The sequence below is a fragment of the Mauremys reevesii genome, linkage group 2 (genome assembly GCF_016161935.1).
Source record: "Mauremys reevesii isolate NIE-2019 linkage group 2, ASM1616193v1, whole genome shotgun sequence".
Lineage (NCBI taxonomy): Eukaryota > Metazoa > Chordata > Testudines > Geoemydidae > Mauremys > Mauremys reevesii.
In genome coordinates this window covers 285378426-285392063 of record NC_052624.1, presented here as the reverse complement: position 1 = coordinate 285392063, position 13638 = coordinate 285378426, and the positions used below count along the sequence as shown (strand labels likewise).

The 13638-nt window shown below is 66.0% G+C and overlaps 1 protein-coding gene across 2 annotated transcripts in view; it reads left to right on the top strand.

Moving 5' to 3' along the window:
- The window catches only part of SLC52A2 (solute carrier family 52 member 2), a 16036-nt gene extending 2398 nt beyond the window's left edge, over positions 1 to 13638 (top strand). For both annotated transcript variants that reach the window (XM_039524171.1, XM_039524170.1), the window contains exons 3-7: positions 2855 to 2969; positions 3521 to 3659; positions 7009 to 7876; positions 10444 to 10567; positions 11263 to 13638. In XM_039524171.1, coding sequence (XP_039380105.1) covers positions 3530 to 3659; positions 7009 to 7876; positions 10444 to 10567; positions 11263 to 11475 — 1335 coding nt within the window. In that variant the 5' untranslated portion in view covers positions 2855 to 2969; positions 3521 to 3529 and the 3' untranslated portion in view covers positions 11476 to 13638. The remainder of the gene's footprint in view (positions 1 to 2854; positions 2970 to 3520; positions 3660 to 7008; positions 7877 to 10443; positions 10568 to 11262) is intronic.

The window sequence follows — 13638 nt, the reverse complement described above, 5'->3', positions numbered from 1 at the left end:
GCAGCTCTGACCCCCGCAGCCTGTCAGCAAACATCAGCCACACTCTGGCTGCCAGGAGCCTTGGTTACAAGCTGCAGGGTGATCCCAGTCCTGGATTAACCCCCCCCAAACGCGCACACAAAGGTTGTTCTGCACTGTCCAGCCCCCTCCTCAGCATACAACAGTCTGCTCCTGTAAATGAATTGTCAACCAATTCACAACGCTGGGTTCGTTTTAATTAAAGGATGAAACAAGTTTGTTTGTTTACAAAGAGGGAGATTTTGAGTGAGTACCAGCATAAGGCATTAGAGTCGGAAATTCTTACAACCGAGAGAAAGATGAAACGCTTTCAAACTAGCCGTGGGTCCCGGGGAAGTCCCATACTGCATGTTTTCAGTCGATTGCTGACCAGACTTGGAGGCCAGGGTCTGCTTCCAAAGTCCACAGACTGTTCCTTTTGCCGGCTGTTGCCTTTGGTGGAACAGAGCGATGGACAGGGAGAGAGAGCTGGGCGTGGCTTTGCCCCTCACTTTACAGTTCACTCATCCTTGAACTGCATTTTCCTGAGAGTTACCCCCAGTTCAAGTTCATTCGAGGGGCGAAGGAGGCCATGTGGTGCCTGGTGCTGAAGCTGTTTCTTCTCACCTTTGTTTGCTGAAACGCAGATTTTCCTTGTCTCCTGCTTTCCCCCTCTCGCTCTCTGAGGCTCCTGGTCACAACTCGGATATAAATTGAGATGAACACACGTCCGGTTGCTTAGGACCTGCCCAGTCGGGGCTACGTGGTTTTGAACATGTGCCCCCAATGTCATTGTGACGGGATTTGTAACTTTACATGTAATGTTGCTACCCACGTTCTGCCGGGATGTTATTGACCAGCGAGTTATCAGTTTTCAGATGCTACCTGACAAGGCCTGTTTTGCCCACAGAGGATTATGGGGTGTGTAGGGTGTGAATACAGGGTGTGTTCCGTCCCAGCCTGCCGCTGAGCTGATGTGGGTATGGAGCAGGGTGAGGACAGGCGAGGGTCAGTGGGGAGGAGGGTGGCTAGGGGGCTAGATCTGGGACGGGTGGTGGCAGGGAGGTGGTTGGGGGGCGGGTAAGGTCACTACGAGGGTGTGGGGCATCCAGTGGGCTATACTGTTACGTAGGAATCCAGGCCAAGCTCTGGGCGCCGCTGGGCCCCTGCTGCGCTGTGTCCCCGCCGTACTTGATGGCCCTCGCATTCTGCTCCTTGGCAATGGACGGGGTTTGCAGTGGTCCCTTTACTCCCCAGCCTCTCCCAGCGTGGGGCGCTAACGCTGTAGCTGTGATACGGCTGGAGGCTGCCGAGCCCCTTTCTCCAGGGGCTTGGGAAGAACAAGGCTCAGCAGGTTCCTTTATCTTCTCACTGCTCCAGCTCCCGTGTCCCAGTCATGGGCACTGGGTCTCTCAGCCTGAGCTCCTAGTCCTACGCCCATAGCTACGCCCATAGCTACGCCCATAGCTACGCCGATCGCTACGCCCATAGCTACGCTGATCGCTACGCCGATCGCTACGCCCATAGCTACGCCGATCGCTACGCCCATAGCTACGCCGATCGCACGCCCATAGCTACGCCGATCGCACGCCCATAGCTACGCCGATCGCACGCCCATAGCTACGCCCATAGCTACGCCCATCGCACGCCCATAGCTACGCCCATCGCACGCCCATAGCTACGCCGATCGCACGCCCATAGCTACGCCCATCGCACGCCCATAGCTCCACCTCCGGTCGCTCTGCCTTGCTGGGGAGCCTCCCTACACACAGCTCATCTCTGCCTCTGCTCAGGACTCTCATTGCCCAGAGCTCTGGCATCCTCTGATTCTCCCCTCCCCCCCCCCCCGCTGTCCATTTCCGCCCCGGGGGGGCTGCTGGGGTCACTTCCCCTGAGCTGGAGTCCTCAGTCTGCCTCCATCTCCTCTCACCTCAACTGCAGCGGCCTGTCACCCCCCTTCAGGGCCCTGTAACTGCTAGCACGGGCAGGACGCCGCTCAGTGCCAACCGGGCCCAGTCTCTCTCTGCCAGGCCTACGCTGGGTGCCCTCTCCTATTAGCCAGTGAGGGCTGGACAGGGAACCCGTGGGCATCATTCCTGGTCAGCCGGAGGAGTCACTGCAGAGCTGTCTGAGGTTCCCCACCGGCCCAGGGGTGAGCACATGGGCTCTGGCCCCCGCTGGGCCATGGGGGATGGGCCAGGCCACTCTTAGTGTTGTATGGGGGGATCTCCCCACCGCTGAGATCTGCGTAAAGTCCAGACTCACCCTGGCCGTCCAGTGGGTCTAATCAATCAGCCTCCCCAGCTACCTGCTCCATAGCAGGACTCGCCACCTCCTACCCTGGTGCTCTGGCTGTGATTTAGCATGTGTGGGGTGGTCAGTCCGTGTGCTACTGGGGGACCCAGGGCTCTGCCCCACAGCGGGTCTGGTCAGAACTGACACAGGGCACAGAAAGGTGCAGGGAGTGGGTCCCACAGCTGCTCTGGAGCCTGGGTTGAAAGTATGAATAGAGGGTATGAAGACAGCTCTGCCAGTGCCCCACAGCCCTGTGGCTGCCCCACTCCTGAGGGCCTTGCCCAGCTGTCAGCACCCCTGGAGCCTGCCTGCAGCTCTGCCCGGGCTCTGACAGCGCGAATAGAAATTGACCATTGGCTTGTTGCATTCAGCTCACTGGCTTACAACTGTGCTGAGAGGTTGAATGGGAGCGTTCGGACGTGCGCGCTCCGTGCATCGTCCCACAGCACCGCCCCTGCTCAGGCCCTGGCCGCTGGAGTTCGGCGCTGGGCCCTGGTAGGACAGTTCCAGCCCCAGCACACCCAGCAGTCGGCGCTCTGGTGAAGGATGTTGTCTCTTTCAGCGATGGCTGGTTGTGGGGATCCCTGCTCCGGCGGCTCTGGACTCCTCCTTGCTCTTCGCCTGGCATAGCTCGGGCTGTTGGGAGCGATTCGGTTTTGGATCCACCAGCCTATCAGGTAACCCCAGGTACAAACCCCCTGTTCTCCCCACCCCTCTGCTTACCAGCTGCCCAGCGGGAGGGAACACGGGTGGGGTGGAGACAACCCCTGCTGCCTCATAGGAATCAATTGAGGGAGATGCAGAATCTTCCCCCTTAGTCACAGACAGACCCTGACTCACTGGTCGTGCCCTGTTCCTAGTGGCCAAATGCTCAGACCTGAGATTGCCACCGTGACCAGCTCTTTGCTGTTAGGCCCTTGCAGACGGGACTGGCTGGGCCATGGAGATTGACCTCCCCTGCCAGTCATACGGACTGAGCCCCTGGGAGAGGCGTGAGGCAGGCTAGACGGGTGGGGCTGTGTGTAGGAAGCCGGCCCAGCTCTGTGCATGTCCGTCGCTGGGAGGGGGCTCTGCTGACTCCTATGCCAGGTTCTCCCTGGCTCTGAGCCCTCTGTGCTGCAGCACGCCTGCCCCGGGAGCCAGGGACCCCGTCTGGAATCCCCTCAGAGCTGGCGCTGTTCACCAGGGGATTAGCTGAACCGGACCTTGTTCTCTTCTCTGTTGCCAGGGTGAGAGGATGGCTGCCTCCGTGATGGGCCAGGCCGTGCTCACTCACGTGCTGGTGGCCCTTTTCGGAATGGGCTCCTGGGTCTCCGTGAACTCCTTGTGGGTGGAGCTCCCCGTGGTGGTGAAGTGGCTTCCAGAAGGTGAGGCACTGATGGATGGCAATAGAGCGGAGCCTGTGGGCCCGGCAGGGTGATGCCCCTGGCTTCACCTGGCACATAGGAGCAGCCCAGTGGGTGGTCAGGTGTCTTGCCTTCTGCTGTGCCATTCGTCTTCCCTTCCGGCTGCCCAGCGCCCGGAGCCAGCGGAGCGGAGGAGAGTGTTGAATGGGGAGTTGCTGTAGTTACACGGCAACGTCCCTGTGATCATGAAAGGGGGCGGGTGGGGCTCAGACAATCCCCGTCCTAGGGAAACATGCGAACCTGCTAGTCCCGGGCTCAGCAACGAGGGGGTCTCGCTCAGCCCCTCCCCGGCGGCGTCAGGCCTCTGGGGGGTGGGGGGGGTCTCACTCAGCCCCTCCCCAGCGGCTTGAGGCCTCTGGGGGTGGGGTTCTCAGCCCCTCCCCAGCGGCTTGAGGCCTCTGGGGGGTGGGGGGGGTCTCACTCAGCCCCTCCCCGGCGGCGTGAGGCCTCCCGGGGCGGGGTCTCACTCAGCCCCTCCCCGGCGGCGTGAGGCCTCCGGGGCGGGGTCTCACTCAGCCCCTCCCCAGCGGCGTGAGGCCTCCGGGGTGGGGGTCTCGCTCAGCCCCTCCCCGGCGGCGTGAGGCCTCTGGGGGGCGGGGGGTTCTCAGCCCCTCCCCAGCGGCGTGAGGCCTCTGGGGGGTGGGGGGGTCTCACTGAGCCCCTCCCCGGCGGCGTGAGGCCTCCGGGGGGTGGGGGGTTCTCAGCCCCTCCCTGGCGGCGTGAGGCCTCCGGGGGGTGGGGGGTTCTCAGCCCCTCCCGGGCGGCGTGAGGCCTCCGGGGGGTGGGGGGGTCTCAGCCCCTCCCCCGCGGCGTGAGGCCTCTGGGGGGTGGGGGGTTCTCAGCCCCTCCCAGCAGCGTGAGGCCTCCGGGGTGGGGTCTCATAGCCCCTCCCAGCGGCGTGAGGCCTCCGGGGGTGGGGTTCTCAGCCCCTCCCCAGCGGTATGAGGCCTCCGGGGTGGGGTTCTCAGCCCCTCCCTGGCGGCGTGCGGCCCCGGGGGGGGGGGGGGTTCTCAGCCCCTCCCCAGCGGCGTGAGGCCTCTGGGGGGGGGGGGGTTCTCCGCCCCGCCCCCGCGGCGTGCGGCCTCGGGGGGGTGGGGGGTTCGCAGCCCCTCCCCAGCAGCGTGAGGCCTCCGGGGGGTGGGGGGGTCTCACTTAGCCCCTCCCCAGCGGTGGGAGGCCTCCGGGGGTGGGGGTCTCACTTAGCCCCTCCCAAGCGGCGTGAGGCCTCGGGGGTGTGGGGGGTTCTCAGCCCCTCCCCAGCGGTGTGAGGCCTCCGGGGGGGGGGGGGGTCTCAGCCCCTCCCTGGCGGCGTGAGGCCTCCGGGGGGGGTGGGGGGTTCTCAGCCCCTCCCCAGCGGCGTGAGGCCTCCGGGGGGTGGGGGGTTCTCAGCCCCTCCCCAGCGGCGTGAGGCCTCCGGGGGGTGGGGGGTTCTCAGCCCCTCCCCAGCGGCGTGAGGCCTCCGGGGGGTGGGGGGTTCTCAGCCCCTCCCCAGCGGCGTACGGCCTCCGAATGCTGCGTTAGCCTGCGTGGCTCCGAGCGCCCAGGCCACGAAGGATCAGAATGGGAGCCAAAGCTGGGCACGCTCCTGCAGCTCGTGACTGACCCAGCTGCTGCCACCCCGCCCGAGCAAGGCACCGGAAGAGCAGCTGGAACCCTGCTGGCTCTGGCCCCGGCGGTGCCCTGGACTCAGAGGGGGCCGGTGCCCGGTGCTGGCTGCGCAGAGACGTGCTGCCCTGGACGCGTGCAGCACGTGTTGTGCTGGCTGAGCACAAGGCTGCTCAGGCTGCAGCCCAAAGCCCCAGGCAACAAACAGCACGTTCCGTTCCAGCCGCGCGGGCGGAGAACAAAGGCAGGAAGGGACAAGCTCCCGGCTTCCAGCAGGTTTCACGGCCCAGGGCGAAGGAAGAGTCATTGGCGGGTCCTTGGTGGGGCGGGAGGCAGCAAGGACGCTGCTGGCGTGAACGCGGGCAGCTGCCTCCGGGCTCCGGGCTGCCGCCGGGGCTCCGGGCTCCGGGTTGCCGCCGGGGCTCTGGGCTCCGGGCTCCGGGTTGCCGCCGGGGCTCTGGGCTCTGGGCTCCGGGTTGCCGCCGGGGCTCCGGGCTCCGGGCTGCCGCCGGGGCTCCGGGCTCCGGGTTGCCGCCGGGGCTCCGGGCTCCGGGTTGCCGTAGGAGCCGGGAACGCAGGCCCCAAGGGAGCTTTGTTCTGCTCCCGGGCTGCTGGGCGGCCTAGTGAAGAAGCTGTGGAGTCCCCGGGTGTCGGAGCGGAGCCCTGCCTGGGGGAGGGCTGGGTTCTCCCGCTCTCTGTGCTGGGAGCCAGCAGGTGCTGCCTGGCCTTCCCCGCGGAGAGCCGCCCTCAGCCTGTTTCTTAGGCTCCTTTTGTTCCTGGTTCAACTCCCCTCCTGTCTGCCCTTCTCTGCCACTCTGCACGCACATGCCAGCCACCTCCCCCCCGTCATGCTCACATTTGGTCCCCCGCGCACACGCTACCCAGCCTCCTGGGGGCCCTCTTCTCCCCTTCCCCTGCTCCCCGTGGCGCCTCCACTCTCCTCCTCTGTGGGGGTCCCCCACGGCTCTGTCACACAGAGCCCCCCGCAGGTCACCCGCAAGTGTCCTCGGGCCATGGCGCGGGAGCCCTGGGGCGGGAGGCTGGCAGGCCAGCCCCACGCTCTGCACAGGCAGCGTCCTGGGGCTGCGGGCAGGCTGCTGTGCTTCCCCTGGGGGGCTATTGAGGGTGCTGGAGGCTGGTTCCCTACTTGTCGCTGTCTCGCCGTTGTGCCAAGGCCGCCCACCTGAAGGCTGCCTCTGCACCGGCTGCGGGCACACAGTGTTCCCAGCTAAGCGCTGCCAGGGGCTGGCGGTGTTACCCGGCTGTGCCAAGGGAGTGTGTGCCTGAGCCTCCCTGCCTTGCAGCTGGATTCCCCCCCTGCAACCCCCCACACGCATGCCCTCGCCTGGCCCCTGCCACTAGCAGCCTGCAGCCCGGGCTGGCTGGGGCTTGGCCGGTCCCCGGAAGGCTGCAGCACCCCCATGGGAGCCCTGACTTTGTCTCCCCCCCCAACCAGAGCCGGGACGACACGAAACCCAGGCACTGGCCCCTTCGGGGTGCTGCCCTGAAGTCTGCAGCCTCTGCTTCCCTCTCCGGCAAGGGGGGCACGGGCTGGTCGGCTCTGGTCGCCTGCACTAGAAGGGCACAGAATTGCAGGGCTCGGGGCTGGGCCCTGGGGTGCCTGGCGCACCGAGGCTCCGGCTGCCCTGCAGGGCGAAGGGCTCGGGACGTCAGTGTCACTAGCGCTGTGTCTCTCCCCCTGCAGGCTGGAATCTCCCTGCCTACCTCTCGGTCCTCATCGCCCTGGGGAACGTGGGCCCCATCGCCGTCACCCTGGCCCACAAGCTGGCGCCAGGGCGGCTGAAGGAGCACTGGGTCATCCATGCCATCCAGGTGCTGGGCGTGGTGGCGGCCCTCTTCCTGGCTCTCTTCTGGCACCGGACGGCGACAGTGGCGGGGGAGCCCCACAGCCTGGCCTTCCTGCTCCTGGCCTTCCTCCTGGCCTTGGTCTGCTGCACCTCCAACGTCACCTTCCTGCCCTTCATGTACCGCTTCCCCCAGCCGTTCATCCGCACCTTCTTCGTGGGCCAGGGCCTGAGTGCCCTCTTCCCCTGCGTGCTGGCGCTGGCCCAAGGGGTGGGCAAGCTGGAGTGCCGCAACGCCACCTCCGGCAACGGCTCCCAGCCCCACTACCTGCAGGAGAACTTCCCCGCGGACACCTACTTCTGGCTGATGTCCGCCATGCTCGCTGTCTCGGCACTCGCCTTCCTGGGGCTGATCCTGCAGCGCCGCCGCACCAGCAGCGCCGCCGCCTGCCAGGAGAGCGCTTCCAAGGGCAGCGTGGAGACGGAGGAGTCCTTCCCGCTGCAGGACGGCACCCCCACGTCGGACAGCGCCACGGAGATCGCCAAGGGCGCCCACCCCCCAGCCCAGCCCGCCTCCTTCTGGACAGGCCGGAACATCTACCTGCTGGTGCTGCTGGGCGTCTCCAACGCGCTGACCAACGGCGTGCTGCCCTCGGTGCAGAGCTACTCCTGCCTGCCCTACGGGAGCACGGCCTACCACCTCTCCGTGGTGCTCAGCAACATCGCCAACCCCGTGGCCTGCTTCGTCGCCATGTTTGTGCTCTGCAGGTAGGGCCGGGCACAGAGAATCAGAATTGCAGGGTTGGAAGGGACCTCAGGAGCTCAGCTAGTCCCACCCCCTGCTCAAAGCAGGACCAAACCCAACTAAATCATCCCAGCCAAGGCTTTGTCAAGCCTGACCTTAAAAACCTCTAAGGAAGGAGATTCCACCACCTCCCTAGGGAACCCATTCCAGGGCTTCACCACCCTCCTAGGGAAATAGTTTTTCCTAATGTCCAACCTAGACCTCCCCCACTGCAACTTGAGACCATTGCTCCTTGTTCTGTCATCTGCCACCGCTGAGAACTGCCGAGCTCCATCCTCTTTGGAACCCCCTTCAGGTAGTTGAAAGCAGCTATCAAATCCCCCCTCATTCTTCTCTTCTGCAGACTAAACAATCCCAGTTCCCTCAGCCTCTCCTCATAAGTCATGTGCCCCAGCCCCCTCATCATTTTTATTGCCCTCTGCTGGACTCTTTCCCATTTTTCCACATTCTTCTTGTAGTGTGGGGCCCAAAACTGGACCCAGTGCTCCAGATGAGGCCTCACCAGTGCTGAGTAGAGGGGAATGATCACGTCCCTCGATCTGCTGGAAATGCCCCTACTAATGCAGCCCAAAATCCCTTCTTGGCAACAGGGCACACTGCTGACTCCTATCCAGCTTCTCGTCCACCGTAACCCCTAGGTCCTTTTCTGCAGAACTGCTGCCCAGCCACTCGGTCCCTAGTCTGTAGCAGTGCCTGGGATTCTGCCGTCCTAAGTGCAGGACTCTGCACTTGTCCTTGTTGAACCTCCACATGTCCCAGCCTGCTCCCTACCCCCCTCTTCACCCTTGCCCCAGAGCGCGCTTCAGCACCGTCTGACACCCCCTGCCTGAGGGGCACTGGTGCAGCTGGGGGGAGGGGGTGGGCCAGCAAGGGGAGCTGCGGTTCACAGCTGCATGGTGGCTCTGTGGTCGGAGCTGGGTGCCCGGCACGTATCTGGGTCATTCCCAGTGATGTCCCTAGTGAGCAGCCAAGCCGGGTCCAGGGCTTGTGCACGTGAAACGTTTGTAAAACCGAGACCAGGTCCCCGCCTCCCGCCCCGAGCTGCCTGGTGCCTCGGCTTGCCAGGCTCCCCAGGCCCGCCAGCCGCCGGAGGGGGAGGGGGTGGGGGCAGCTCAGACTGATCGGCAGGGGCCCGGGGGAGTCAGGGGATGTTTATGGAAAGGGGGCTGAGAGCAAGGCTGGCCCAGCGGTTAGAGCCTGGGACTTGGGAGAGCTGAGTTCAGTTCCCTGCTCCGCCACAGACACGATGGGCGACCTCGGGCACGTTCCTTCGTCTCTCTGCATCGCCGGTCCCCACTTCACGCCTCCCCTGGCTGCGGTGAGCAGAAACGCTGGGAAGGTTCGAGGGGCTCAGATACTACACGGCTGGGGACATATAAACGCTACGTGTTCACTGGCTGGGGGTGGGGGGACAGCCCCAATTGCACAGCTCTGCCCCTCCTTTCACCCCACTTTCCCCTGCATTGGTCCAACACCCCCTTGCCGCTCAGACTCTCCTACTGCTGCTCCGAGCCCCCCTCCCCACACGCCCCCACTACTCCGAGCCCCCCTCCCCGTACGTCTCCCCTGCTCCGAGCCCCCCTCCCCTCATGCCCCCACTGCTCCGAGCCCCCCTCCACGTACATCTTCTCTGCTACGAGCCCCCCTCCCCACACGCCTCCACTGCTCCGAGCCCCCCTCCCCGTATGTCTCCTCTGCTCCGAGCCCCCTCCCCGTATGTCCCCACTGCTCCGAGCCCCCTCCCCGTCGTCTTCTCTGCTCCGAGCCCCCTCCCCACACGCCCCACTGCTCCGAGCCCCGTCCACGCACGTCTCCTCTGCTCTGAGCCCCCTCCCCACACACCCCCACTGCTCCGAGCTCCTGTCCCCGTACGTCTCCTCTGCTCCAGGCCCCCTCCACACGCCCCCAGAGCTCGAGCCCCCTCCCACACACCCCCAGTGCTCCGAGCCCCCTCCCCACACGCCCCCAGGGCTCCGAGCCCCCCACCCCGCCCGTCCACCCAGCTGGAAATCTGGCCTAGCCACTGGGGGAGAGGCTCTTCTCGGAGCAGGCTTAGGGAGGTGTGATGTGAGGTGTTCTCAGCTGAAGGAGGAGGTCCCATGGAGATGCTGCAGCCTGACCAGCTTGGGGAGGTGTGAATTGTTCCAGCCGGGCGAGTGTTCTCTCCCCCCCCCTCCCCCCATGTCAGGTACAGCTACACCCCTGCCCCGCTTCAGTGTAGACACGGCAGCGATGGGAACGGACTGAGCTCAATCCCTCCCCTGCAGAGCTCTGCTTTGAGCCCAACTGCACAAACTAACGTAACCGCCCCCCCCCAGCATGTTACTAAATCAAGAGGGGCCTTAGCGTGGGAGTCCCTCTCTCGGCTCACCCAAGCCTTGCTCCGAGCTCTCCCTGGCACCCCAAGAGCACAGCACTTCGCGCCCCCAGTCTAACGCCTCCGGTGCTGCTCAGACAGCAGGGCCGTGCTCCTGCCCCCACTCGCCCCCCCGGCCCGCGACTGACCCTCGTTTGCCTTCTCTCCCCCCAGGTCAGTGGTGGGCTTGGGCGTCATCTCTGTGCTGGGAGGCGTCTTTGCGGCCTATCTGATGGTGCTGGCCGTGCTCAGCCCCTGCCCTCCCCTGCTGGGCAGTGCCGCAGGAGTCGCCCTGGTGGTGAGTAGGGTGGAGTCCGGGCCCCGGTCTCTCTGGGGGCCGCTGCACCTGGCTGCAAAGGAGCCGTCAGAGCGTCCCCTGCTGGTGGGCTGCAGCTTTGCTCCAGGGGCTGATCTCTGGGGCACCGACCAGTCAGCCTCTACCTGCCGGGGCTTCCCTCCGGTCTCCTCCCATGGCTCCCGGTTCTGCCCCTCCTGCCCTGGGCTGCTCCTCGGGGTTCGGTCCCCAGGTGTCTGATATGGGGCCGGCTCCAGCTTTTCTGCCGCCCCAAGCGGCGAAGCGAAGGAAAGAAAAGAAGATAAAGCCGATCGGCAGCAGCTCAGTGGTGCTGCTCCGTTCGGCGGCGGTGGGCCCCTCGCTCCCTCTCTCTTCAGCGGCAGCTCAGAGAGGGACTGAGGGACGTGCCGCCCCAAGCACCTGCTTCCCTCGCGGGTGCCTGGAGCTGGCCCCGCTGATACCAGGCTCACAGGGCTGGCGAAGTGTCGGGGGGTCCAGGCAATGCCCGGGATCCCCAGGGGCTGGCGAGTGCCCCCGGGTTCTCAGCCGGCCCCCAGGCCTGTTTGCTCAGGGGTTCTGGCCCACGAGGCGGGGATGGCTCTGTTGGTCCTGCCCGTCGCCACCCGTGGGTTCCCTTGGGTCGCTGTGGTTGACCCCCGTGGCTGGCGAGGTGCTGAGGTCCCGTCTCTCCCCGACAGGTGCTGTCCTGGATCCTGTTCCTGGGCCTCTTCTCCTACCTCAAGGTGGTGATCGGCAGCCTGCTGCACGAGGCCGGCCACGCAGCGCTGGTGTGGTGTGGAGCGGTCATCCAGGCGGGCTCCCTGGTGGGCGCCCTGGCCATGTTCCCCCTCGTCAGCATCTATCACCTCTTCCGGAGCGGGCAGGACTGTACCGACAGCTGCGGGGCATGAGCGGGGCAGGACACAGCGGCCCCGGGGCGGCTCTGCCCGGCTGGAACTGGCATCAGCTGGCCTCTGCCTTCGGGACCTAAGAATTGCTGTAGAGGGTCAGAGCGCTGGGCCGGCTCGTCCCGCGGCTCCTGGCCAGTAGCTGATGCTTCAGAGGAGAAGCCCGTGGTGCCCCAGGCCAGCTGGGAGCCTTTGCTCTCCCCTGCTGCTCGGAGCAGGCCTGTGGGCCGGTCACACTACCGTACGGACCAGGCGCCAGGAGGCCTGCCCAGCCCTGCTGCTTGGGGAGAGGGGTAGCAACCCTGCCTTGCGGCCTGGTTCCCTGGGGCTGGCAGCTGCTGCACTCGTGCTTCTCCGGCAGAGTTTAGGACGCACTGAACTGGGGCTGGGGTGGGGGGGCCCTTCGCTGGCGCTGCTGCCACTGTCCGAATGTCAGAGCTGGGGGCCCCTGTGGCGCAGGACTAGGCTCCATGGGGTCCCCCTCCCACAGCAATGGCTGCTGACTGGATGGAGCCGCTGGGCGCCCTTCTCCAGCGCCGTTCCACTCGCTGCACAGCTGCCCCCGCCCCCGCCCAGTGCTCTCAGTACACGTTAACCCTGGGCGGCCCTGCTCCGGCCCGCGGTCCCCCCAGCACCTGGGCATCTGGCGGGCGGGGACCTGCCAGCCTGCGGCTGGGCTGCCCTGCGTTCGATACCCTCTGTGCTGTGGTAGCCCCCAGGGAATCCTGCCCCTGCTCACTGCAGAGCCAACACTTAGCAGGGGGAGCCCGGGGAGGGGCTGGTCTCTGACCCCAGCCATTGCAGCCTGTGCCCCAGAGCTGGGGTCTGTGCCCCGCCTTCAGGGTGGATCCCGGATGCCCCGCCAGCCCCATGGTTCACTCCCAGCAGCCTCTTCTCCAGCACAGGAGCTGGTCGGCCTCAGCCCAGGGAGTTTATCTTGGCAGGACAAGGGGCAAGCAGCTGCCTGGCCCTCTGCAGGTCTGCATGGCTGCTGCCTGCCATGGGTGGGCCCGGGCTGGGGCGACACACTGCAGCAGGGGGACGGGGGTTCCTCACTGCGTGGGGGGGGAGGTGCTCTGTTCCCTGAGCAGCCTGGGACCAAAGCCAGCAGGGAACCCCCAGCCTTGGGGGGTCTCCTAAGCCAGGCCCGTAGGCGCAGGGTGGCACGCACAGCCTGGCTAGTGCCGTGTCACCTCTGCAGGCCCTGGCGCATGCTGCCCGGTGTGCTCAGGCCGCTGCCTCTCACTGGCTCCTGCTGGGCTCCACGGGGCTGGGCGGGCGGCGCCGTAGAACGATGGTGATTTCGTGTAGACGCCGACTCCCCTCCGCCGTGGGCCACGGAGGGGTGGAGCAGGAATAAATCTTATCCCACTCACTGGGGCTTGGCGCTGGTGTGCCTGGGCAGGGGCTCCGGCCTGGGGCCACCGCGTCCCCCTGGGAGGGCCGGAGCCAGCTGCGTGGCTGCAGGGCTAGCGAGTCATGGCGCCGTTCTGGGGTGGGTCACTTGGTGATTCCCTGTTCTGTTCGCTCCCCCGGGGCACCGGGCTCCGGCCCCTGTTGGCTGCCAGGACACTGCTCTGACGCAGTCTGGCCGTTCTCATGCAGCTACTGGGGCGTGAGCCTGCCCCGGAGAGCCCCCGGGCAGGTGGCTCCTGGCCCAGGGAGGGCTGCAGTTGTGTGGGGGCCCCGGGCAGGCAGGAAGCCTGGCTCCAGGGGGGTGCAGTACACCCCCAGCATGGCCCATGCGGCTCCGAGTGCTCCCCGGTTAGTGACGCCCAGGGGCAGCACCGTGACCTGCTCTGGGCCTTGGGTGGGTCTGGCTGCTGAGCGTCAGGAGCTGTCTGTGCAGAACAGGGCTCCCTTTGTCCGTGCAATGGATGGAGCTGCAGGCGGCAGCCGTGCCGCACCACGAGGGTGTGGGCCTGTGGCCGGCTCCTGGAATGCTCCGCAGCCTTCAGATTGCTACAGCCTCTGGCCAAACCACAGCTGCTCTCCACACGCCCGCGTGATCTCGGAGCACACGAGGCTCTGCCGGGCCTGGAGCCAGGCAGCAGGGACACAGGGAGGCCAAGTGGTGGGGGCTGTGTGTCCTGGAGAGCTAGTGCTAGAGGGGAGCTCCGGGGAGCTGGGCTGGCTCCAGACGGGAGGGAGGCTGCAGGACAGCGG